The sequence below is a fragment of the Scedosporium apiospermum genome, assembly GCF_000732125.1.
Source record: "Scedosporium apiospermum strain IHEM 14462 chromosome Unknown SEQ_SAPIO_0110, whole genome shotgun sequence".
In the NCBI taxonomy this organism is placed as follows: domain Eukaryota; kingdom Fungi; phylum Ascomycota; class Sordariomycetes; order Microascales; family Microascaceae; genus Scedosporium; species Scedosporium apiospermum.
The window spans coordinates 1,060,080-1,079,360 of NW_015971811.1; the positions used below are offsets into that span (position 1 = coordinate 1,060,080).

General features: G+C 52.1%; 10 protein-coding genes and 1 pseudogene across 10 annotated transcripts; 4 read left to right on the forward strand and 7 right to left on the reverse strand.

The window, feature by feature from the left end:
• Positions 1-138: 138 nt before the first annotated feature.
• Positions 139-1,096, forward strand: SAPIO_CDS7236 (uncharacterized protein; the record flags this gene model as incomplete). The annotated part of the gene is made up of 4 exons (XM_016789130.1): positions 139-217; positions 297-337; positions 549-662; positions 737-1,096. The coding sequence occupies 4 exons, from the start codon at positions 139-141 to the stop codon at positions 1,094-1,096; spliced, it is 594 nt and encodes a 197-aa protein (XP_016640957.1).
• A 250-nt stretch (positions 1,097-1,346) lies between these two features.
• SAPIO_CDS7237 (uncharacterized protein) lies at positions 1,347-2,058 on the reverse strand (the record flags this gene model as incomplete). The annotated part of the gene is made up of 4 exons (XM_016789131.1): positions 1,347-1,639; positions 1,701-1,791; positions 1,848-1,933; positions 1,989-2,058. 4 exons carry the CDS (start codon positions 2,056-2,058, stop codon positions 1,347-1,349), a joined length of 540 nt encoding a protein of 179 aa, XP_016640958.1.
• Positions 2,059-2,765: 707 nt separating this feature from the next.
• Positions 2,766-5,470, forward strand: SAPIO_CDS7238 (putative anion/proton exchange transporter C19C7.11; the record flags this gene model as incomplete). Its single annotated transcript, XM_016789132.1, has 4 exons — positions 2,766-2,942; positions 3,015-3,030; positions 3,102-3,448; positions 3,512-5,470. 4 exons carry the CDS (start codon positions 2,766-2,768, stop codon positions 5,468-5,470), a joined length of 2,499 nt encoding a protein of 832 aa, XP_016640959.1.
• A 230-nt stretch (positions 5,471-5,700) lies between these two features.
• Positions 5,701-6,558, reverse strand: SAPIO_CDS7239 (uncharacterized protein; the record flags this gene model as incomplete). The annotated part of the gene is made up of 3 exons (XM_016789133.1): positions 5,701-6,011; positions 6,112-6,131; positions 6,338-6,558. 3 exons carry the CDS (start codon positions 6,556-6,558, stop codon positions 5,701-5,703), a joined length of 552 nt encoding a protein of 183 aa, XP_016640960.1.
• A 758-nt stretch (positions 6,559-7,316) lies between these two features.
• SAPIO_CDS7240 (uncharacterized protein) lies at positions 7,317-10,632 on the reverse strand (the record flags this gene model as incomplete). Its single annotated transcript, XM_016789134.1, has 3 exons — positions 7,317-7,368; positions 7,424-10,006; positions 10,136-10,632. 3 exons carry the CDS (start codon positions 10,630-10,632, stop codon positions 7,317-7,319), a joined length of 3,132 nt encoding a protein of 1,043 aa, XP_016640961.1.
• Positions 10,633-11,156: 524 nt separating this feature from the next.
• Positions 11,157-11,719, reverse strand: SAPIO_CDS7241 (uncharacterized protein; the record flags this gene model as incomplete). The annotated part of the gene is made up of 3 exons (XM_016789135.1): positions 11,157-11,306; positions 11,386-11,533; positions 11,673-11,719. The coding sequence occupies 3 exons, from the start codon at positions 11,717-11,719 to the stop codon at positions 11,157-11,159; spliced, it is 345 nt and encodes a 114-aa protein (XP_016640962.1).
• A 490-nt stretch (positions 11,720-12,209) lies between these two features.
• SAPIO_CDS7242 (uncharacterized protein) lies at positions 12,210-13,057 on the forward strand (the record flags this gene model as incomplete). Its single annotated transcript, XM_016789136.1, has 4 exons — positions 12,210-12,270; positions 12,339-12,465; positions 12,567-12,875; positions 12,946-13,057. The coding sequence occupies 4 exons, from the start codon at positions 12,210-12,212 to the stop codon at positions 13,055-13,057; spliced, it is 609 nt and encodes a 202-aa protein (XP_016640963.1).
• Positions 13,058-13,525: 468 nt separating this feature from the next.
• Positions 13,526-15,703, reverse strand: SAPIO_CDS7243 (uncharacterized protein; the record flags this gene model as incomplete). Its single annotated transcript, XM_016789137.1, has 3 exons — positions 13,526-14,805; positions 15,257-15,335; positions 15,437-15,703. 3 exons carry the CDS (start codon positions 15,701-15,703, stop codon positions 13,526-13,528), a joined length of 1,626 nt encoding a protein of 541 aa, XP_016640964.1.
• A 694-nt stretch (positions 15,704-16,397) lies between these two features.
• On the forward strand, positions 16,398-16,832 carry SAPIO_CDS7244 (uncharacterized protein; the record flags this gene model as incomplete). Its single annotated transcript, XM_016789138.1, has 2 exons — positions 16,398-16,416; positions 16,489-16,832. 2 exons carry the CDS (start codon positions 16,398-16,400, stop codon positions 16,830-16,832), a joined length of 363 nt encoding a protein of 120 aa, XP_016640965.1.
• Positions 16,833-17,659: 827 nt separating this feature from the next.
• On the reverse strand, positions 17,660-18,139 carry SAPIO_CDS7245 (annotated as a pseudogene; the record flags this gene model as incomplete).
• A 161-nt stretch (positions 18,140-18,300) lies between these two features.
• SAPIO_CDS7246 (GPN-loop GTPase 2) lies at positions 18,301-18,764 on the reverse strand (the record flags this gene model as incomplete). The annotated part of the gene is made up of 2 exons (XM_016789139.1): positions 18,301-18,635; positions 18,701-18,764. The coding sequence occupies 2 exons, from the start codon at positions 18,762-18,764 to the stop codon at positions 18,301-18,303; spliced, it is 399 nt and encodes a 132-aa protein (XP_016640966.1).
• Positions 18,765-19,281: the final 517 nt, after the last annotated feature.

Sequence of the window (19,281 nt, forward strand, 5' to 3'; positions counted from 1 at the left end):
TAGAAATTGGACGTCATATTCAAGAACCCGACTCGAACGCTCCGAATACCGCGACCCACGACCCGAGACGCCCCTCATCATCGCCTCATCCCCCGCCCGACTCCTTTCCCTAAACGCAGGTAACGATAACTCGCCAAGATGAGGTTGACCGCCGACCTCATCAAGGATTCCCTCTCCTACCTCAACCCACTCAAAGAGCGAGAGCTGGATCTTCGAGGTGCGTTTTTGAAAAGAGCAGATTGCTACACTTAGATCATAGAGCAGAGTTGATAGCGATTATTTTCGCATACGAATAGGCCACCGAATCCCTGCTATTGAGAATTTGGGAGCTGCGGGGGTGAGTTTCTGCCCCTCCATCCGCATACCCACACAGAATGGCTACTTACGAAGGCGCGGGCCAGCCCCATGATTCCATAGATTTCACAGACAACGACATCCAGGTGCTGGGGAACTTCCCCCTGTCACCTAGGATAACGACTTTACTGCTCGCGAGAAATAGGGTATCAAGCATTCAGCCTTCCATCGCAAGCTCGATCCCCAATCTACAGAACCTCGTGCTCGCTTCCAATAATTTCGCCGAACTAGCGGACATAGATGTGCTAGGGACCTTCAAGCGGCTCACACACTTGGTCCTCAAGGATAACCCTGTCGCGAAGAAAGAGGTGCGCTTGCTCCCCGACTCCCCTGGCCCTGGGTGATGTAGGCGAAGTTAACTGACGGCTGTATGTGTTCTCAGCACTACCGGTATTGGGTTATCTGGAGGTGTCCTACAGTCCGCTTCTTGGACTACCAGAAGGTGAAGGATGCGGAGCGGCAACACGCGAAGAAGTTGTTTGGAACGGAAGAGAAGCCAACATCTCTGGCGACGGAGATTATGGGGGTCAAGTCCAGTGGTCTCGGCGCGGCTGTCACAGACGGAGTTGCAGACACTTCGAAGCTCTCCAGGATAAAACTCACGGACAAGGAGAAGAAGCGGCTGCAGGAGATGATCAGGAAAGCGTCAAGTCTCGAAGAGATTATCCGGCTCGAAAAGATGTTGAACGAAGGTCGGCTACCGCCGGGATTTCACACAGATCCCGATGCAATGGAGGAGTGATGATGCTTTTTGTTATACGACATGGAGAAAAGGCAATGTAAGGGCGAAGAAAATAAAAAAGGTTCAAAAGGATGTAGGCGTAAAGGCTCATACATACCCCAAAGATTTCATAAAAGAATTATTGGCGCTGTGAAACCAGTCCAAGCACTCGAGGCGTCAATATATCTCTCTCTCCAAAATCCATCCAAGACGCATCATAACTGTGTCATTAATTATTACGTGAAGGTCGAAGTAGCTCCGCGAAGGGTCCCTAGTCCCTCATTAGCACGTCCTCACCCGCCGCTTGACTCGCTTCCCATTCCAGTTGCGCATTGGCGTCTTCAGACTGTTCATCTGTGGCCCTGCTGACATTCATCACCCTTGCGCCGTTGACTTGGAGCTTTTGCTTCTTTCCGTTGGATAGGGGCTTGTCCTCAAGCCCTAACTCCGAATTCAACTTAGCCCTGGTCTCCTGTGCCTTTTGCCTAATAGACTTGTACGTGTGAGTCTTGGGAACGACATCTTCGAGGAACTCGAGATTGTCATTCGCCGCCACGGCATTGGCTGTTACCGACGTTAGTCTGGCGCGAAGCCCGTCTAAGGTATCGGTGTAATGAGGACTAACCAATGTCCTTATACTGGATGTTCTTCCTTGGTTTGCTGTCTAGCTTCGTGGCGTCGTGAGCTGCACTTGCCAGGTGCTGGACAAACATCTCCTATGAAGTCCTCGTTAGCTATGGCGGGGGAGCCTCAGAGATAGAATCAGACTCACGGCTGCGAGGGTGATGACAAAGGCAGCATTGTTAGAACATATCGCAATGTCTGGATCTGTTCCAATAATCTTCTTGACCCTCGATACTATGGTGGTGTTAGTATTCGAAAGCGCGCTTCTGTGATGGCCTCGTCAACTTACATGGCAGTTGAGTTTGTCCTGTGGCCTCCGCTTCCTTCCGTGGAGGAATGGCCGTGGTGTTGTAAGGCATGCTCTCCGTGAGATGATGTCGGGGGCTAGATTCTAGGAGGGGGAAGCTAACCTACGATGTGTAGGATTTAGCAGATTGATAGATATTTTCCTAACTAGGAGATTTCAAGCTCAAGCCAACGGGTGATGGTGAGGTTGACCAGAAGGACAGGACGCGCTAAGAAATCCCAGGCGCGTTAAGTGCAGGTTTTCGTGGTGAACTTAGAAGTGGGCTTGAGCTTCAATTGTTCAGGTTATTATTCATCCGCCAGGTCAGGCCTTGGAGCAGCCTGGGAACAAAGCGTTAAGCAATGATGGTGGGGGCGTATCAGTTGGGTTGGACTAAGTTTTGGGGGAGAACAGTGCGCAACTGCCGCTGTGGCTTGGGGGTCGCAGGCACTAATCGCACTTATCGACCGTGCTGGGACCAGGATTGATCAGTCTCGACTTTGTTAGACCAAGACTTGGACAAAGTGCATGACCCACCTGCAAGCTGCAAGAGGACAGCTCAAAACGTCAGCCTAATTCGTCCAGCCGCGTCAATTGATCCTCGCCTTCGTCTTGCTTCGATTCGAGGCATCGGAGTGGAATAACCCATCTCATAGCTTGATTACGACCACGCCCGCGACTTAAGACAATCCCTCGACTTGAATCCGTTCCGAGCGTTCTTTTCCTTCGACTCGCAAATCCTTCGAAATCCTCGCGCAGAATGGTTCGCCTTCCGATATAATGAGCTCTCCATCAACATCATTCTCGTCTACGCTTCCGCGGCTTGCCGTGCGACGGCCATCCGTGTCGAGCAGATTATCACATGCCGTGTCTAGCGCAGAAAGGGGACAGGTGGATCATACCGATACCGGTGAACAACCGGTCGAGGAGGAAATAGCAGAGATCAAGAGATATGAGGTAAGCGATCGCCAACATCAAGATCCTTCCGTGCATTGTGTCGGCGTCGAATCTTTGCTAATGGTTCTTCAGGACTTCACCACGATAGGTATGCGACCGCGAAGCTCTGTTTACGAATCCGATTAGACCCGAAAATGCTAAAGAAAATATGGGAGATAGACTGGGTGCAAGACGCAGCGCGCGAGCAAGCCAGACGAAGAGCGAAGCGGCGACAGGTAGCCGGACTCTACGACCATGGCCCTCCGGGGTTAAAGCAGCGGTTATGGGTTACCTACGATGCGATACAGGGTTGGATAGTAATCACCCTGATCGGTATCGCCATAGGCCTCAACGCAGCTTTCCTTAGTATAGTAACGGAGTGGCTCGCCGACTTCAGGCTTGGCTACTGCAAATCGGGTTTCTATCTCAACGAGAGCTTTTGCTGTTGGGGGGAGAATAGAGGATGTGCCGACTGGCACAGATGGAGCTTCGAACCCCTAAACTACATTTTTTATATCCTGTTTTCTGTCCGTTATTGCCTGAAAACCCGCCCTCCAACTTGATTGTGTGCTAATCAAGACCATATGCAGGGCGGTTTCGCATTCACGGCCGCAACCCTTGTTAAGTCGTTCGCGCCGTATGCCGCCGGATCGGGGATTTCCGAGATCAAGGTTATCATTGCGGGCTTCGTCATGAAAGGCTTCCTCGGATTCTGGACACTCATCATCAAATCAATCACTCTGCCCCTAACCATCGGCTCTGGTATATCGGTAGGAAAAGAAGGGCCCAGCGTTCACTACGCCGTGTGTACCGGCAGCGTCATTTCCAGACTGTTCAACAAGTACAAGCGCAATGCGTCCAGCTATCGCGAGATTCTCTGCGCCTGTGCTGCGGCTGGGGTGGCAGTCGCTTTCGGCAGCCCTATCGGAGGTGTCATATTCTCCCTTGAAGAGATGTCGGGCTATTTCCCCCTCAAGACCATATGGCGAAGCTACTTTTGTGCCCTGGTGGCTACGGCGATCCTAGCAGCAGTGAACCCCTTCAGAACCGGCCAACTTGTCATGTTCCAAGTCACGTACGACAGGTCGTGGCATTTCTTCGAAATCTTTTTCTTCATCATCCTCGGCATTTTCGGAGGTCTCTACGGCGCGTTCGTCATCAAATGGAACCTCCGCGCCCAGGCATTTCGAAAGAAGTACTTGGTTAAGTACGCTATTCTCGAGGTTTCTCTGTTGGCTATGGGCACTGCTATTCTTTGCTATCCGAATCCCTTCGTCCGGATTGACATGACCGAGAGCATGGAAATCCTCTTCTCTGAATGTGAGGGAGAGGACTACCACGGCCTTTGTGATCCGAACCAACGATTCCTGAACGTTATGTCGCTTGTCATCGCGACTCTTCTTCGCATCTTTTTGACCATTGTATCATATGGCGCCAGAATTCCCTGTGGCATTTTCGTACCATCCATGGCCATCGGCGCGCTGTTTGGGAGGACCGTGGGAATCATCGTGGAGGGAATGCAACAGGCAAACCCTTCAAGCGTTTTCTTCGCGGCCTGTAAGCCGGATGAGCCATGCATCACGCCTGGTGCCTATGCTCTTCTCGGCGCGGCTGCAGCCCTTGGCGGTATCATGCACATCACTGTGTCCGTGGTGGTTATCATGTTTGAGCTGACAGGTGCCCTGACTTACATTCTGCCCACCATGATTGTTGTGGGTGTTACCAAAGCCGTTTCCGAGCGCTTCGGTAAGGCAGGCATTGCCGACCAAGCCATCTGGGCTAGTGGCATGCCGTACCTGGACAGCAAAGAGGAACACAACTTTGGCGTGCCCGTGTCTCGCGCCATGACTGAGACGATCGTCTCACTCCCCGCCACGGGCTTGACGCTCGGGGATGTCGAGCAGATTCTCGCCGATGGCAGGTATCAAGGGTTCCCCATTGTGCAGGATGACCACTCCAAGACTTTAGTAGGCTACATTGGCCGCACCGAACTTCGATACGCCATCGACAAGGCCAAGAGAGAGCGCCGCCTCGAGCCGAGTGCGCGTTGCGTATTCTCTACCACCTCACCGCGTTACGCGGTCGGTCCCACTACCCCAACGGTCATGGTTAGCACCGACTCCACCACCTCGTCCACTTCCATATCCTTCGGTCGCTACGTCGACGCCACGCCCGTAACCGTACATCCCCGCTTGCCCCTCGAGACCGTCATGGAGCTTTTCCGCAAGATCGGCCCGCGGGTCATCCTCGTCGAGTACCACGGGAAACTCACCGGCCTTATAACGGTCAAAGACTGTCTCAAGTATCAGTTCAAGGCCGAGGCGGCGGAACACCCACGCGACGACCACGAGCTCCAGGAGAGCCACGAGCGGCTTTGGCAGCTCTTGCTAAAGGCTGCGGAATGGGTGTCGGATAAGGTGTCGGTTGCCTCTAGGGGAAGGATCCGCTTGGGACATTCGACTGATGATAGGGCGAGGGGTGGGCAGATTATGGATGGCGATGAGGAGCTGGTGGATGACGATGGTTTAGAATTGGATAGCCGGTCATGATGAGGCGGGACATTCCTAGAATGCCCTGCGATTGCTTGCTGGTTTTGCATATTTGTGTATACGTATTCTGGGGATACTGGGCGTTTAGCGGAGTTATTTAGCAGCGTGAACAGCGGCTAGTTAGGAAATAGGTTACAAAGCGTCTTTTTATTCTCAGACCGACGGTATAGAGGTTTCGACAAATTGCATATCATATTTCTACCAGTCTATATGTTCCAACATGGCTTCTTTCACCTCTCTCCATCACCATCACCGGACAAGATACCACCAGTAGAATCCTCCCCACTAGCTTCGGGCTCTTCTCCCTTGCCATCTGATGCCGACGACGAGTTGTTTTCGGCCCGGCCAAGGATAACATTACCCGCCACCAACAGCGCCGCACCAGCCCACCACAAAGGCGGAAGCGCCTCAGAGAAAACAGCAAAGCCAAGGATGGCCGTGACCATAAAGTTAGTAGATGTGTTCATGATGGAGACCTGGGTCGTCGAGTTGCCCTTGGCGAGAGCGGACGTGTACAGGGACCACATGACGCCGTTGAATGCTAGGTTTAGTCCGAAGAACATCTGGAAAGTTGTTCTCTAGTTTTAGTAATGGGGACTCATATGTAGCATAAGCACATGAATTGAGGAGTTGGGACGTACGCATCGAATCACGAGCTCGACTACATTGAGGCGAGATGTGAGGCCCAGAGCATGCGCGATATGAACCGCAAGACTGGAGGTTAACTCCGTCGTCGTCCTATACCCTTCTTTAGTATTTTAAAGAGAATAATGGTACTTATATACAAAAATATAAAAATCAAAATGAAATGAACACCTTGAAAGATGCAGGGATTTCGGTGAAATAAAAAGTCCATAAAAATCTTACAGCTTCGCGAACATGCCGTTGAAGGCTGCACATGCGCCACTAGCAATAGCTAAGAGGATCCAGCGGCTCGCCGGACTTGGTGCCTTCTCCTCAGGCTTCCTGGGGAGCAGCGGCTGCTGTTCTCCGGCATCGCGCTGGGTCATTTTATTCGGCTGTACGTTCGCTTTGGCAGGAGCTGGCGATGGCGAGGATGGGCGCGGAGGATTGCGCCGGCGGACCATGTTTACGGGATGGAGTTTAGAACGCGGGAGTGTGTGTATGTATTATCAGATTGATGTTATCAACGTGAGTGACGTTTGTCTCGGCTGCGGCGGGTTGATGTTGGCGGAGTGGTTTGCCAATAGGGGCGCGGCCCTGGTGGATCCTGCCACTGCGGTAACCACATCTGCGTACAATGAACATTGAACAATGGCCGCTATACAGAGCCTCAATGATGAAACATGGGGGCGGAAAACACTCTCATTCCATTATCAAAGAGTCTTTTTCCAGTCCGACGACACATTTCATTTCACTAGGAACGTAGTCATTCATAGTGGCGGAAAGTCGAAAACGGAAATGCCAGCACTGGCGGGTATCACTGCGACTGCTGGAATTTCGATGGAGGTGTCGAGCATGTTGTTTTCTGATTCCTCCAATCCGCTCCAGTACATAATCCTAATCCTGTTCCGGTTCTACAACTCCTTCAACTTGTCCCAATTCGCAGATGTACTTCAGCCAGATCAATAAGACACTTGCTACTACTCGAATCTCGGTCGGCAAGGCTACCTTCATCCTAAATGCGCCCGTTTATTCGGCCGAAATTTTGACGCGATAGCCTTTCGCTTCCTCCCCCTGACTCCAGATCGAGAATAGAAGTATGCCGACTCCTTTCTATGGCAGATTAGGTCTACCAAGATTGATCCTGTGACCCCTGGAAACGACCTTTCGATTTGGGAAACGAGGCTTTCCATACTCACTCCAACCTTAACCCCATTACATATTAATCTCTGTAAGACCTCTGCGACGAACTGGGATCGCCTCTGTTCTCGTGGCTGATTCGCCAAATCGCATAGCTCGTCGGGTATGACCCCCAATATCTCGTCTAACTGGAGTCTGACGTCCGACGCGTCTCCCAGAAGGAACTGGTCCAACACAGTAACGCACTGGCGGCCGAACTTGTAGCTTTCCCGGTTGCGAATCATGCCTACGACAACGTGGGTGCAAGGGAGCCAGCCCGATTCCTTGAGCCGGGCTTCTTTGCGAGCGCCGTGTTGAAGGAATATCGAGAAGAGTGAGTTTTCGACCGCAGTCCTCAACGAGACGTCATCTCGGTTGTGATACACTCGATGCAGTAACCGGTGCCACGGGGAGAGAGAGCCGGCGTCGGTGTCGTCGTCCTCACTATCAATACCATCGTAGCTACTAAGCATGTCTACGCGTTCTTTCCCAATCCCGCTTGCTGCTTCGTCGGGATTTTCACCACCATCGTCACCAAGAACCTGCCCGCCACCGGCTAGTAATAAGGGATCTTCTTCTTCCTTGATTTCGTCATCGGAAGATTGAAAATCGTAAAGTTTGTAGGGATCGTAGTCCTGATTGATGTCACAGTCCAGATCAGAGGCCAGAAGGCTGGTAATGATATTGGCGTGATGGGCGTCCCACCTCGCGCGGTCGATGATCTCGCAGATTGGAGAACCCTCGAGATTTCCAAAGAGCCACACGTCGTCATCCAACCTCGCACAAACGTACTCTTCGACACCTGCTATGAGGAGTGAAGAGAGAAAGGCGTGGTGTGTCTCGACACCTAGGGCCGTGCGGTCGTTGGGGAAAGGAAAGCTCATATAATGATCATTGACGGCATCAAGCAAGGCAAAAGAGGCTTCTTTAGATTCTTTAATAGCGTCATTAGCATATGCCATTGCCTGGTTCCAGTTCCATCGTGGAAATTCGGCCGTCAGACGCGTCTCCTCGTTCGAGTGAGACCAAAACCGGAACAGAAAAATAAAAGCCCTGAGGGTCGATAGGCTGACTCGGAAATCGGAACCACTCTTTTGACGTAGATACTCGCTCATGTCGCGCGTTAGGAGAAAGTCCCTCACCGTGCGGTGCAGAAATTCAACTCGATGGTCCTTAACTTCGAGGAGGCCGCCGCATCGCGCATTAATCCGGCGCCGGCACTGCTCGAGGGAGTCTTCTATCTGATCAACGAAATACCACTCAACTGGCTTGTGCAAGGCATAGTCTACATCTTCTTCCTCGAACTCGTGCATGTAGTAGAACTGGAGACTCAACGACTCCTTGGCGTTTACGGCAATGCTCAGGACTCGCGCCATCCTCTCATGGTAGATCGGGTCAATAGTGTCCATCATGTGTCTGAAGAAGGCTTCAAGATCCATTGGCAGGCTCTCGAGCCTCTTCTGCAAATCGAGCATTGTGTCTCCATTCACAAGCCCGTCTCGAAGCGACCGCGTCACCAGGAATACCCACAAAAACACACCCCGTGCCCTCTCGGTGATGTTCTGAATGATGCCGTCCATCTGAGCGGCAGAAAAGTACGGTTCCTTCCACCGGGGGTGTTCCGCCATGCGACTCTGCGCGAAGGCCAAAATATCTCGTCGCGTGAGGTCGTGGACGCATACTTTTCGGGACGACGGATTTCCACCAAAGGCATCCTCAAAGACGTTCCACGGCCGGCTAGAGACGCAAAACTTAAAATTCGGTGAACTGGACAAACTCTTCAGGAACTCGCACATTTCGAAATGATCCCCGTCGAACTCGTCAATGCCGTCGATAATTATGCAGTATCGCGCTGACAGGGACCGGCTAGACGAAAGCTGCTGCAGCGTGTGTAGGAGTTCGGGCATGGTCCACTCTCCCCCTGCATCCGCTGTTTCTGTAGTAGACTGCTGCTCCAGCTTCGCCCATCGGGTAGGCATCAGTTCAGGAATCTGCTCTGGAGACATGCGAAATATATCGTAAAGCAGAGTCTGGATGAGTCCCTGTTGAGAATTTTGCATGGCCGAACCTGCCGTCCAGAAATAGTGGGCTGCAATGACGCTCTTCTTAGGGCTCGCCCATTGCTCAAGAAGCTGACGAGTCGTATCGTGGCCGGCTATCATTTTCATGAGTGTCGACTTGCCGCACCCGGCCTTTCCAGATATCCAGAATATTCCATTCTCATGACGGAGCCACCGACATAGAGAATGGCGACGTTGAGCCTCAACGTCATCCACTTGCGATGACGTGGACAGTGGCGACGAGGGCAGAGAGGGGTCTATAATCCATTGGAATGTGTCCTTGTGCGCAATTGGGATATCCTCAAAACGATTAGTTCGAGATGCGAAATTTAGGCTTCTCAGGAAGGCCTGCTCTTTCGCCATGAGGGCTAAATCCTTCTGAGTTAGCAGTAGAGTTGAAATCCCATCCTCTAGTTGCTTGATATCATTTTCGGTGAGGGAAGGGCCGTGAGGAGTGGACAGAGGCAAAACCGAGTCATCTAGGAGATTGCCGGTGTCGGAGGGCAATGCCGTACTGCCAGTGGAGGTTCGAGTAAAGGGGACTGAGGGGGTGCGTTTCATTGCTGTTGGTGGTCTCCATCGAAGCTCCTGCTGCAGGGCTTGGAGTCTTTCAGCAAGGGCATCAAGTTTTGTAGACTGGTCCACCCTCAGTTTGGCGCCTTCATCCCTCAATCTATTTAGTGTCTGCAAAGTGGCCAACTGCTGGAAACTAGAAGCATCAAGAGTTGAGTGGAGTTCCAATGTACTAGAAGGAAATCCGGGATAGAGTAGGAGAGCAGGAAACACTCAGGGGGAGTTGTACCTTAGAAGTGGGAAGAAGTGAAGGGATATGACGCTTTGAAACCGTCGAAGGGTATCTTCAAGCGCTTGTATCCTCTTGCTGCTCCAGGCGGTTTTCAACGCAGCCATGAACGACTTGAACGGGCGGCGGCTCGACCCATCAACACGAAGAGCCCGCAGGACATCCAGCAATTGGCCGCAGACGAGCTTACAATCATCAGCTAGGTCTTCGAGCGATCGAATGTGTGTCTGCAGCTCCAGATCGGATTCCTGGCTGACACTGCTTAGGCTAGCGGCCAAGCGTTGCAAATACGTATCTGAACAAGCATCACTCTTGGGCTTCCGGAGCTCCGAGGTAAACACGCTGAGCCTGGTATATATCTTTTCCAACTCGATAATTTGACGCGTCGCGCCTTGGAGCGAGTCGGAGATTTCAACACCCGCCGATATTAACGTGGTCGCGAATTGAACAAACTGGACGACGTTGCCGGCAAGACCGAGACCGGCGAGTGCCTCCATTTGAAAATAGGCAGAGGCAGTCAAGTTCAGGCATGATCTTTCTCGATGGTCTCTGGAGCATGAAGGAGAAGGCTAATTGTATGAGGTAGTGTAATCGCAGGTGCCTAGTATTGGAACTGTTGCTGGAACGAGCTCATCCCTCGGGAGAGGTTCGGTAAAACCCGGCCAGAAAACTGGCCAATCAGGGCCTTTTGCCTAGGAAAAAGAACATCACAGCACAAAATGCGACATCTTTGGAGAGCAGGAGTGAGACGACCGGAGTGCGTTTCAATTGTACATTCTAAGGTCTAAAGTGTCACATGCGAGCAGAGCTGCAAATGAGGAAAAAAATATAAACAAACCAAACTAATGAACCCTTTACCCTTTCGCTGAGCCTGAACGCCGAACCCTAATGCCGAGTGTTGCTGTACTTGAACGGAATAAGAAACCAACGTTGCCCAAACTTAGTCGATATGCCTCCGGCGTTTGACTAACATCGCCCTAAAATCAACCGTTGTGAGGGTCGCCTCAACGTGTCGTGCCCTCTAGGTCTCCCCAGGCTTCTTGGCGTTGCAGCTGACAATCTTGACCTTGTCGGCCTGGACGGCAACGCTGGATCCATCCATCTTGAATTGAACGTTTCGAATGAGGAAAGTCCATACTTCGTCGCAGAATCTGTACGTGTCGAGGCTTCCCTGCAAATTGGCACAAAGGAGTATGAGTATAACGACGAATCACACAGCCAAAAGAGAGTATGCAGCCAAGCCAACTGACCTTGAAACTCAGGCGTGCCTTGACGTTCTTTTGCAGCGCCTCGGTGATGGCCTGGTCAAAGTTACCCAGGATCTTCATAGCCAGCTGAGGGTTGATCCGCTCGTCACTGATGAGATCATCAAGGGTATCTGTCAGAGCCATGCCGATACTGCATTTTAATTTCCCCCAAAAGTTAGCACTAGTTTTACGATAGGTGTAGCACAAAAAATTGATACAGGGCGACGAGCTCGCTCGAGGCCAAGTGGTTGTGGCGACGAGGCTAGCCAAAGGCTTGCAGCTGACCGTACCTGCTACGGCGATAGAGCTCGTAGAACGACTGGCCGCCCGTTGCCATTTTGGCTCTGTCTCTTTTAAGTAGATTTCTCTTAAAAAACAATGCTTGTGCGTTGTTCACAAGTTATAATACCGCCGTCGCGATCGTCGAATGAAGTGGTGGTAAGTGGTGTTCGTGGGGTATGGGGAATCGGGTATTTATATGATTTGGAAAGGGGGAGAGTTGAGGGTGGGGGTGTTCAGGCAGGCGGCGTTCAAGACGATTTCCCTCCATGGCTGCTGACTGTTTTCTGTCACGTGATAATTTAGGCTACCTTTTAAGTACAATTGTACTCAATGCACAGTGTCGTACCTTCCTGCTTCCGTAATCTCGAAGGGAAGGGAATTCGTGTTAAAGCTCTCTCGATCAGCCAGCTTCGCGAATCAACGAACAAGCTGCTCGAGCCCCCCCCGGCGACGCAAGACGAAACCCCATCCGAACGAAGCCAACCGAATTTAATCCTCTCGAGGCCGGACCGGATATTTCTGCGCAACTGGAGGCCAGCAGCACGATGGGTCTATCATATTATGGCTCCGGGGTCTTAGCCTTCGCCCTGTTGGTGGTTGGAGCTTGTAGGCCGTCCAGCTCCTGGTTTGATGAATCGCCTGAGGACGAACACTAACGCGCTTTTGCTCCCTAGATATGCTCTTCACCGGTAGCGGCGAATCCTTCAGCCCCGGCAACTTTATAGAATCCGTATCTCCTCTGGCGTGGGCGAGTACGGGTGTAGCTCTTTGCATGGGTCTCTCCGTCGTCGGAGCTGCTTGGTGAGTTTGGACTTCAAATGAGAAGCAGGCATTTCCTTTAATCCGCGCCTCTAATCCCGGTGGGAACTTCGTACGACTGACATTTCTGGTTCCTCGTGAAGGGGTATCTTTATCACAGGATCGTCGATCCTCGGCGCCGGCGTGAAAGCTCCCCGAATTCGAACCAAGAACCTCATTTCCATCATCTTCTGCGAAGTCGTCGCCATCTACGGCCTCATCATGTCCATCGTCTTCACGGCAAAGATTAACGCTCTCGACGGAGAGGGGATGGATTCTCCGAATACCGCGTTTGTTGCGTATGGCATCTTCTGGGGTGGTATCACCGTGGGCATGTGTAACCTCGTTTGCGGCGTGTCTGTCGGTATCAACGGCAGCGGTGCTGCCCTTGCCGATGCGGCTGATGCCTCGCTGTATGTTGACATAAGAGCCACCTTTCTCCCCTCAGTCTCTGGATAGCTGTTCTAACACATCCCCCTTCAGCTTCGTCAAGATTCTTGTCGTCGAGATTTTCAGCTCCGTCCTCGGTCTCTTCGGTCTCATCGTTGGGCTTCTGGTTTCCGGTAAGGCCGGCGACTTCGGCCAGAAGGCGTGAAAGAAGATATAGCATCAGAGCTATACAGCGATATTGGGAAACTAAAAACGAAATGGCCTGGGGGCGACAAATCTGGATCCACCGGATACGTACGGGTTTTTAATCAGCATTTCTGTGGCAGCAACTATTTTATCATTTGGACTGGCGTTTGGGAAAGAATGGGCAAATACGGAAAGAGCTCATCGCGTGTCCTCACTACGTGTACCAGTATCGATTATCATGGTTTCGAGGCGGCGGGTGTATATAATAGCTATCCAACCCCGCGTTGATCCGGAGAGCAAGTGGCCTTGTCTTGTCTCCGAAGAAAGGGGCGGCATGGCATATTCAGCATCTTTATGAAGAGCTAATCCAGAACGAGGATTTGGAAAATCGTGTCAAGTGACTCTGTACCAGGCATTAAAACTTTACTGTCTAGCTTAAGAAGACCGACAAACTCCCGCCAGGCCCCCTACTGATAATGGAGCTCACTTAAGATGGCTGGATAGGGGCAATGAGAAGCGCCTGAACAGTATTTCCCTTCTTCATCGACCCTTCACCCTTCGGCATACATAACAGTGCATTGGCCGTCTTCAAGCTCCCCACCTTTGAACTCCGCTGTCCACCCGTGCTGCTAGCTGACAGCCTACCGTCGTGGCCGACCGAGATGCAAGCGCGGTGATATTCCGGACGACCCTTGTCGAGAGGGAAATCATGCGAAAGAGTGACGGGCACACTCGGAACGCCGGCAGGCGATTCCCCTGAAAGGTGATGGAGCGACGGCAGAACGAAGAGATGGAATGTGACGAGCGCCGACGCGGGGTTACCCGGAAGGGAGAAGATTGGTTTGACTATTCTCTCGCCAGAGTTCGTCTTCACGGGCACGGTAGCGAAGGTGGTTGGTTTGCCGGGCTTCATGTTGACCCTACCGAAGTGGATTGTTCCGCCGAGGGCACGTTCGATCGTCGGCTTGAGAAGGTCGAGCTCGCCCATGGAGACGCCACCCGTGGTTATGATCATGTCAACGCGTCGCAGGCCGTCTCGGAGAGTTTGTTCGAGAGTGCCTGGTTTGTCGCGGGCGATTCCAAGGTCAATCGCTTCGAATCCCCACTGGCGAACTGCTGACATCAGCGTGATGCGGTTTGTATCCCGCACCTCGCCGAGGCGGAGATCTCCTGGCCTATCGTGCTCCACAATCTCGTCGCCTGTAGATAGCACGCCCACAATGGGGCGACGATAGGTCTTGACTTCCGCTACACCGACCGCGGCAAGGAGACCAAGCTCTCCGCCAACGCCAGATACCTTCTCGCCTTTAGAGAGGATCTTTGCGCCTTGTTTGATATCACTACCCACTTCCCTAATGTTCTCCCCTTCCTTTACTCCCTCGGCAAGTATCTCAACTTCTTCCTCCTCCGTCCCGTCATCAGTCATGCTCTTGAGAACAGTGTCTTCGACCATGATTACGCTAGTGGCTCCGATAGGAAGAGGGGCCCCAGTGGTAATTCTAGCGATCTCTCCCTCTTTGAGAGGTTTCTCTTCGCCGGGTGCAGCATGCGAGACCGCCGTAACGGGGTAGATGCCCTTCATATTTCCGTCGGACGGTACAACGACAGCATACCCATCGACAATACTTGCGCGGAACGCGGGAACATTCTCTCGAGCGATGACATCCTCTGCCAGGACGGAGCCAACAAGCCCAACGCCTACTTTGGTTACCACGACGTCGGGGCGCGGGGTATGCTCCTCTATCAGGGCGAGGGCCTCCGAAACGTCTAGCATCGGGTACGGAGAAGCTCTCTGCCGACGGCTCGGTCCCAGGCTTGGGTCGTTTGACATGGGGTTGGCTCCCGGTTTAGTATGTCTTACGAGCCCGCCATGCCCGTGCCCGTGCCCGTGACCATGTCCATGGGAGTGTGAACACCCATGGTGGTGATGCTGATGGGGTGAGGGGCCGCCTTGCGTAGATATCCCGGCGTCCGCCTCTAATTTCTTAACTCCACCGGCATGTAGAGTCCTCGAATTGGCGCCTGACGCTTGAAGACAGGCATGGGGCAACGTTTTGATAATAGCCTCTAAGTTTTCCCTTGCACCTTTTGGTGATCCGGGGAGAGTCACGATGATAGTGTCGTTTCTAACACCAGCAACCGGTCTTGACATCATAGCAACTACGTAGCCGATGAGAACACTAGGTATCCTGTTACACATTGCAGGGAATTGACTTACATGGAGTGACTGCCAGGGAGCTACTCAACATAGCGTGCACTAAACCAGGTGCTGGCCTGTGCAGGACAGCAGCAACGGCCTGCAGATCAACGGTTAACTTAGTTCTATCAAGGCAACAAGATGGAGTATGGGCCGGTACTTGTTGTACACAGCTCCATTCGCACACTGGTTCCGCCATACCTCGGGTGTATCATCGCCCTGCGCAAATCCAGTGCCACCAGTGGTAACAATGAGGTTCACCTTCTCAGGCCCATCACTCCAGGACGTGAGCTGGCGCTGTATCTGAGTTGTTACATCTGGGACAATGGCCGTCTTAACAACCTGCCATTTTCCTTCCTCCGAATCGAAAACATTCCTCAGTACTGATTCGGAGGCATCGGCGGACGGATCCTTGGCGGCAGTCGTGGAGACTATCAGAATAGCAGCCCGAAGCGGAGTGGAGCTCATTATAAATGCAGGGTTAGAATTACTACTTGTAAGGGTGAGATGCTCTATAATCTGGGCTTTTGGAATAGAGACGACAAGAATTTGCACCCTCGACAGCACTATCGCCAGTTCGTCTCCGACTGGTAGGAGTGTAACTGTGGGGATGTAAATGGATGGTTCTGTTCGTCATGGTGACGCCTCCAGAAGCTCCCCAGATCAAATTGATTGATTGATTGGTTCGAGCTCGGCCAGCTGTGGTGGTGGGTTTGACTTGACCTTGAGCGGTGTTTCACTGACCACCCTCACTAAATTTGGCGCTATTAACTACTAAACCGGATGCTTGTTAGTGCTGAGAAGGTCGCAAGCTACTAGAATTACAAGGCGAACTAGGCCGCAGAAACTGTTCTGATCAAGCCGCTTCATTGCATTATCCATCAATTATAGACTCATCAATCGCAAAAATCTTCAAGGCTGGGACACCCTAACCCATTCTCTACATTCACCTCACGACTCCGTTAAGATGGTTCGAACAAAAGAAAGATATCTCCTGGTAAACATTCTTTACCCTCCGGATCCCTCAAAACCAGTCCCGCCGAACGTACCAGCTTACGTCGCGCTTCACCGGCCAACAGTTGACGAACTTCATGCCCACTCACTCGCGCGTGGCATAAAGAATGCGGTCGCCTCACTCTTCGGGGACTACGGCTCTGGCGCCATGGAAAGCAACCTCTCTGGTAAGGAAATTTTCCGATTTGTCGGCCTACATATCGACTCATCGGCACTGCTTTACTAACCCTTTGAAACAGTGAAATATCTATCTCGCGCGACGTCAACTTTCATCGTCAAGACATCGCGTGCTCACTACCGTATGGTCTGGGCTGCTCTCACATTTATGAACCGCATTCCCATCCCCGAGGGCTCCAGTTGCATATTCAGGGTCGTTCGTGTGAGCGGCACCATCCGCAAGGCCGAGCAGGAGGCTGTGCGACGCGCGAGGCAGTTCATCTTAGCAGCCAAGGAGGATGCAGCGTCCGGTAGTTCGGGCTCCCTCGTCTCCCTTCTTGGAAAACCCGGCAAGGATGGGGTTGACGCCATGGCGGATGAGGTTATGGATGAATCCCTTAGTGGATCGGATGGTGAGGCTGAATGAGGACTCACAACAACGAGTTTTGAAATCACCTCACCACCTTTGGCTAAGGCCTCATCAGTGGTCGAAATGTCTTTCGGAATCTTGGACGGATTTTGCATGGTCATAACACGCTGATTCTCTGTTACACGAGGCCCGCGTGTTTGGCTATCTTCGAGCGCAGTATCCTGACGCGTCGTCCATTTCAAAGACAGCGACCAGCTTCCCATACTTATGAGAAGATGCGGTGCCAGATACGAGACACCCCCGGGTAATTCTACTTCCGAACCGCGCTTCTTAGAGAATGGATGCAGCAGCCCCCTCGAGCCGCGAGCTCCAAGTTGAGCGCGCCACTTTGATGCATGGGAAGATGTCGACACGAAGTAATACCGAGGGGGTGGATGCATTGACAGGGTTTATTTGACACTACACTATGCAGCGTATATACACGCCCCGGTTACCACAAGATGGTCTTCGCATCCTTCATTTCGTGAAAGCATCTTAGTCCCCTGTGTCATCGTGTGTTTCCTCCGATCACATATCGTCGAAGTTTGTAAATGGGAGAAGCTATCCCACTCAAGGCAATAGTTTCGGGTGCCATTGAGCAATAATCGTAGAGCTCACGGTAGGGTTTGTAGGCGATACATGTAGGCGCAGAATATCCACGCCAAGCACCGTCATGAGGGTTCGTCAGAAGGGACGCGCCTCTTCGCCCTACTACCCACAATGTAAAGGCTCGTCGACTCGTCAAGAAGAGTCTTCCGAACCAGTGAGGGGATATCCGTACCAACCCTACCGAGCTTTGAAGTGACTCGACGCATCCTTATTATCCATAGCTGTGTGGCAGGACTTCACTCATCATCCAGGTCCATCGAAGCCTCGGCCTGGCGCTCCATCTGTTCCTCCCATTCTCGCTTCTCCATCTCGTCATATGCTTCCTTATTATCGATCCATCTTTCCTGGAGATCCGGCATGTCCATAATCGAAGACTCGTTCCTCATGGCGACTTGCCATACGGTATCATTCGCCCCCTCAGCTCCACCAAAGACGTAACCGCCCGCGCGGTCGATTACGCGAAGGAGATGCATCATGCTGCGCTTGTTCTCAACAGCGAGTACCTCATATCTGACAAGACCGTAGCTTTCAATCATTCCCGCGATCGCCTCCGTAAGCCTGCTAAATTTGTCGCTCCTCAGGGAGGGCGTCTCTTCCTCGAGATATGGTTGCAAGCGCGACAAGTCGTCGACATCTGTGTAGTACTCAAGGTTGTAGGGAAGCGGATCGTAGTCGGATATTTTATCGATCTTCGTTAATACGTTGACGTGGGGCATATCCATTTGGAGCATTGCCCGGAGAGAGAGGAGGAGATTCGAGATATATAGCGACGGTTGGGTTAGACATATACAGTCGGTCAAGTGAACCACAACTAGCTGCAATCCGTTCAACCTGTTAGCCTTTGCCGCAACCTTGAGAGAAGGGCTAGCTTGAGAGGTCACCGTGCCCTATACCCAAGTTTTTGGATTTTGAAGAAAATCTTGCGCAGAGACGGATGGTGCGTGTAGAGCTCGACCTGGCCAGGACAATCGAACAAAACGTAGTCTTCGCCCAGCTCCTTCAAGCCTTCTTCTAACCACTCGAAATTGTTCTCCAGTTCTTCAAGAGCGTAGAGCATGGCGCCATTGGGGCCTAGCTTGTCGTCCGCCATCGCCTCCTCCAGCTTCACTAGGTCCCGAATGTCGATCGCGCAAGGGTAATTGGTATGGTCATTAGCAGGGTCGAGGTTGACAACTGAGCACGCTCTACCGATGGCGCCTAGGAACTGGTGCACTTAAACGCGGAGTTAGCCATGTTGCATTTTGGGATTTCTAAGATGGCGAAGCCCAAAAACTTACTTCCATCGCAGTAGGTGCTCTTGCCAGCCCCAGGGCTGCCTAGCACGAGCTGACCAAAGGGCATGGCAAGGCAAATTCAGCTATAGCCACGGTACTCTAGCGAATGTGAATTGAATGAAGTCAATTGAGGGATGCATTAAAAATTAACACATGCTCTCCTGGGAAACGAGAAGGCGAAGTGGGGTGGCAGACTCGAAGCTCGAGATAACTACGAAGCACGCGGGTGTACATTGCTTCCCAGTTGGAAAGAGGCGGGGCATCCTCAGAAGGTGATGAGGTCATCCCTCAGATTGATCAAGCCGCCAAGTCTGGAAGGACCCCACTACTAGTGGCAGTGTTATATTTCCCCTGCTGTTAGGCTCTATATCGCCTAATGCTCGGCAATATGCAGAACTACCGGGCAGTATCGGCTAGCTCCAATTCCCGTTTGAGCTTCTGACCGAGACTTGGGGTCTTCATTCCTTGGATTTCCACGTGCTTGTCTAACATCCTCTCAAGAGCCCACGAGTCGCCTGCACCTCCGCGGGTTTGTTTTCTTTGTGTTTTCTCTTTTTCCCTACTCTCCTTGCCGGTGTCGTATT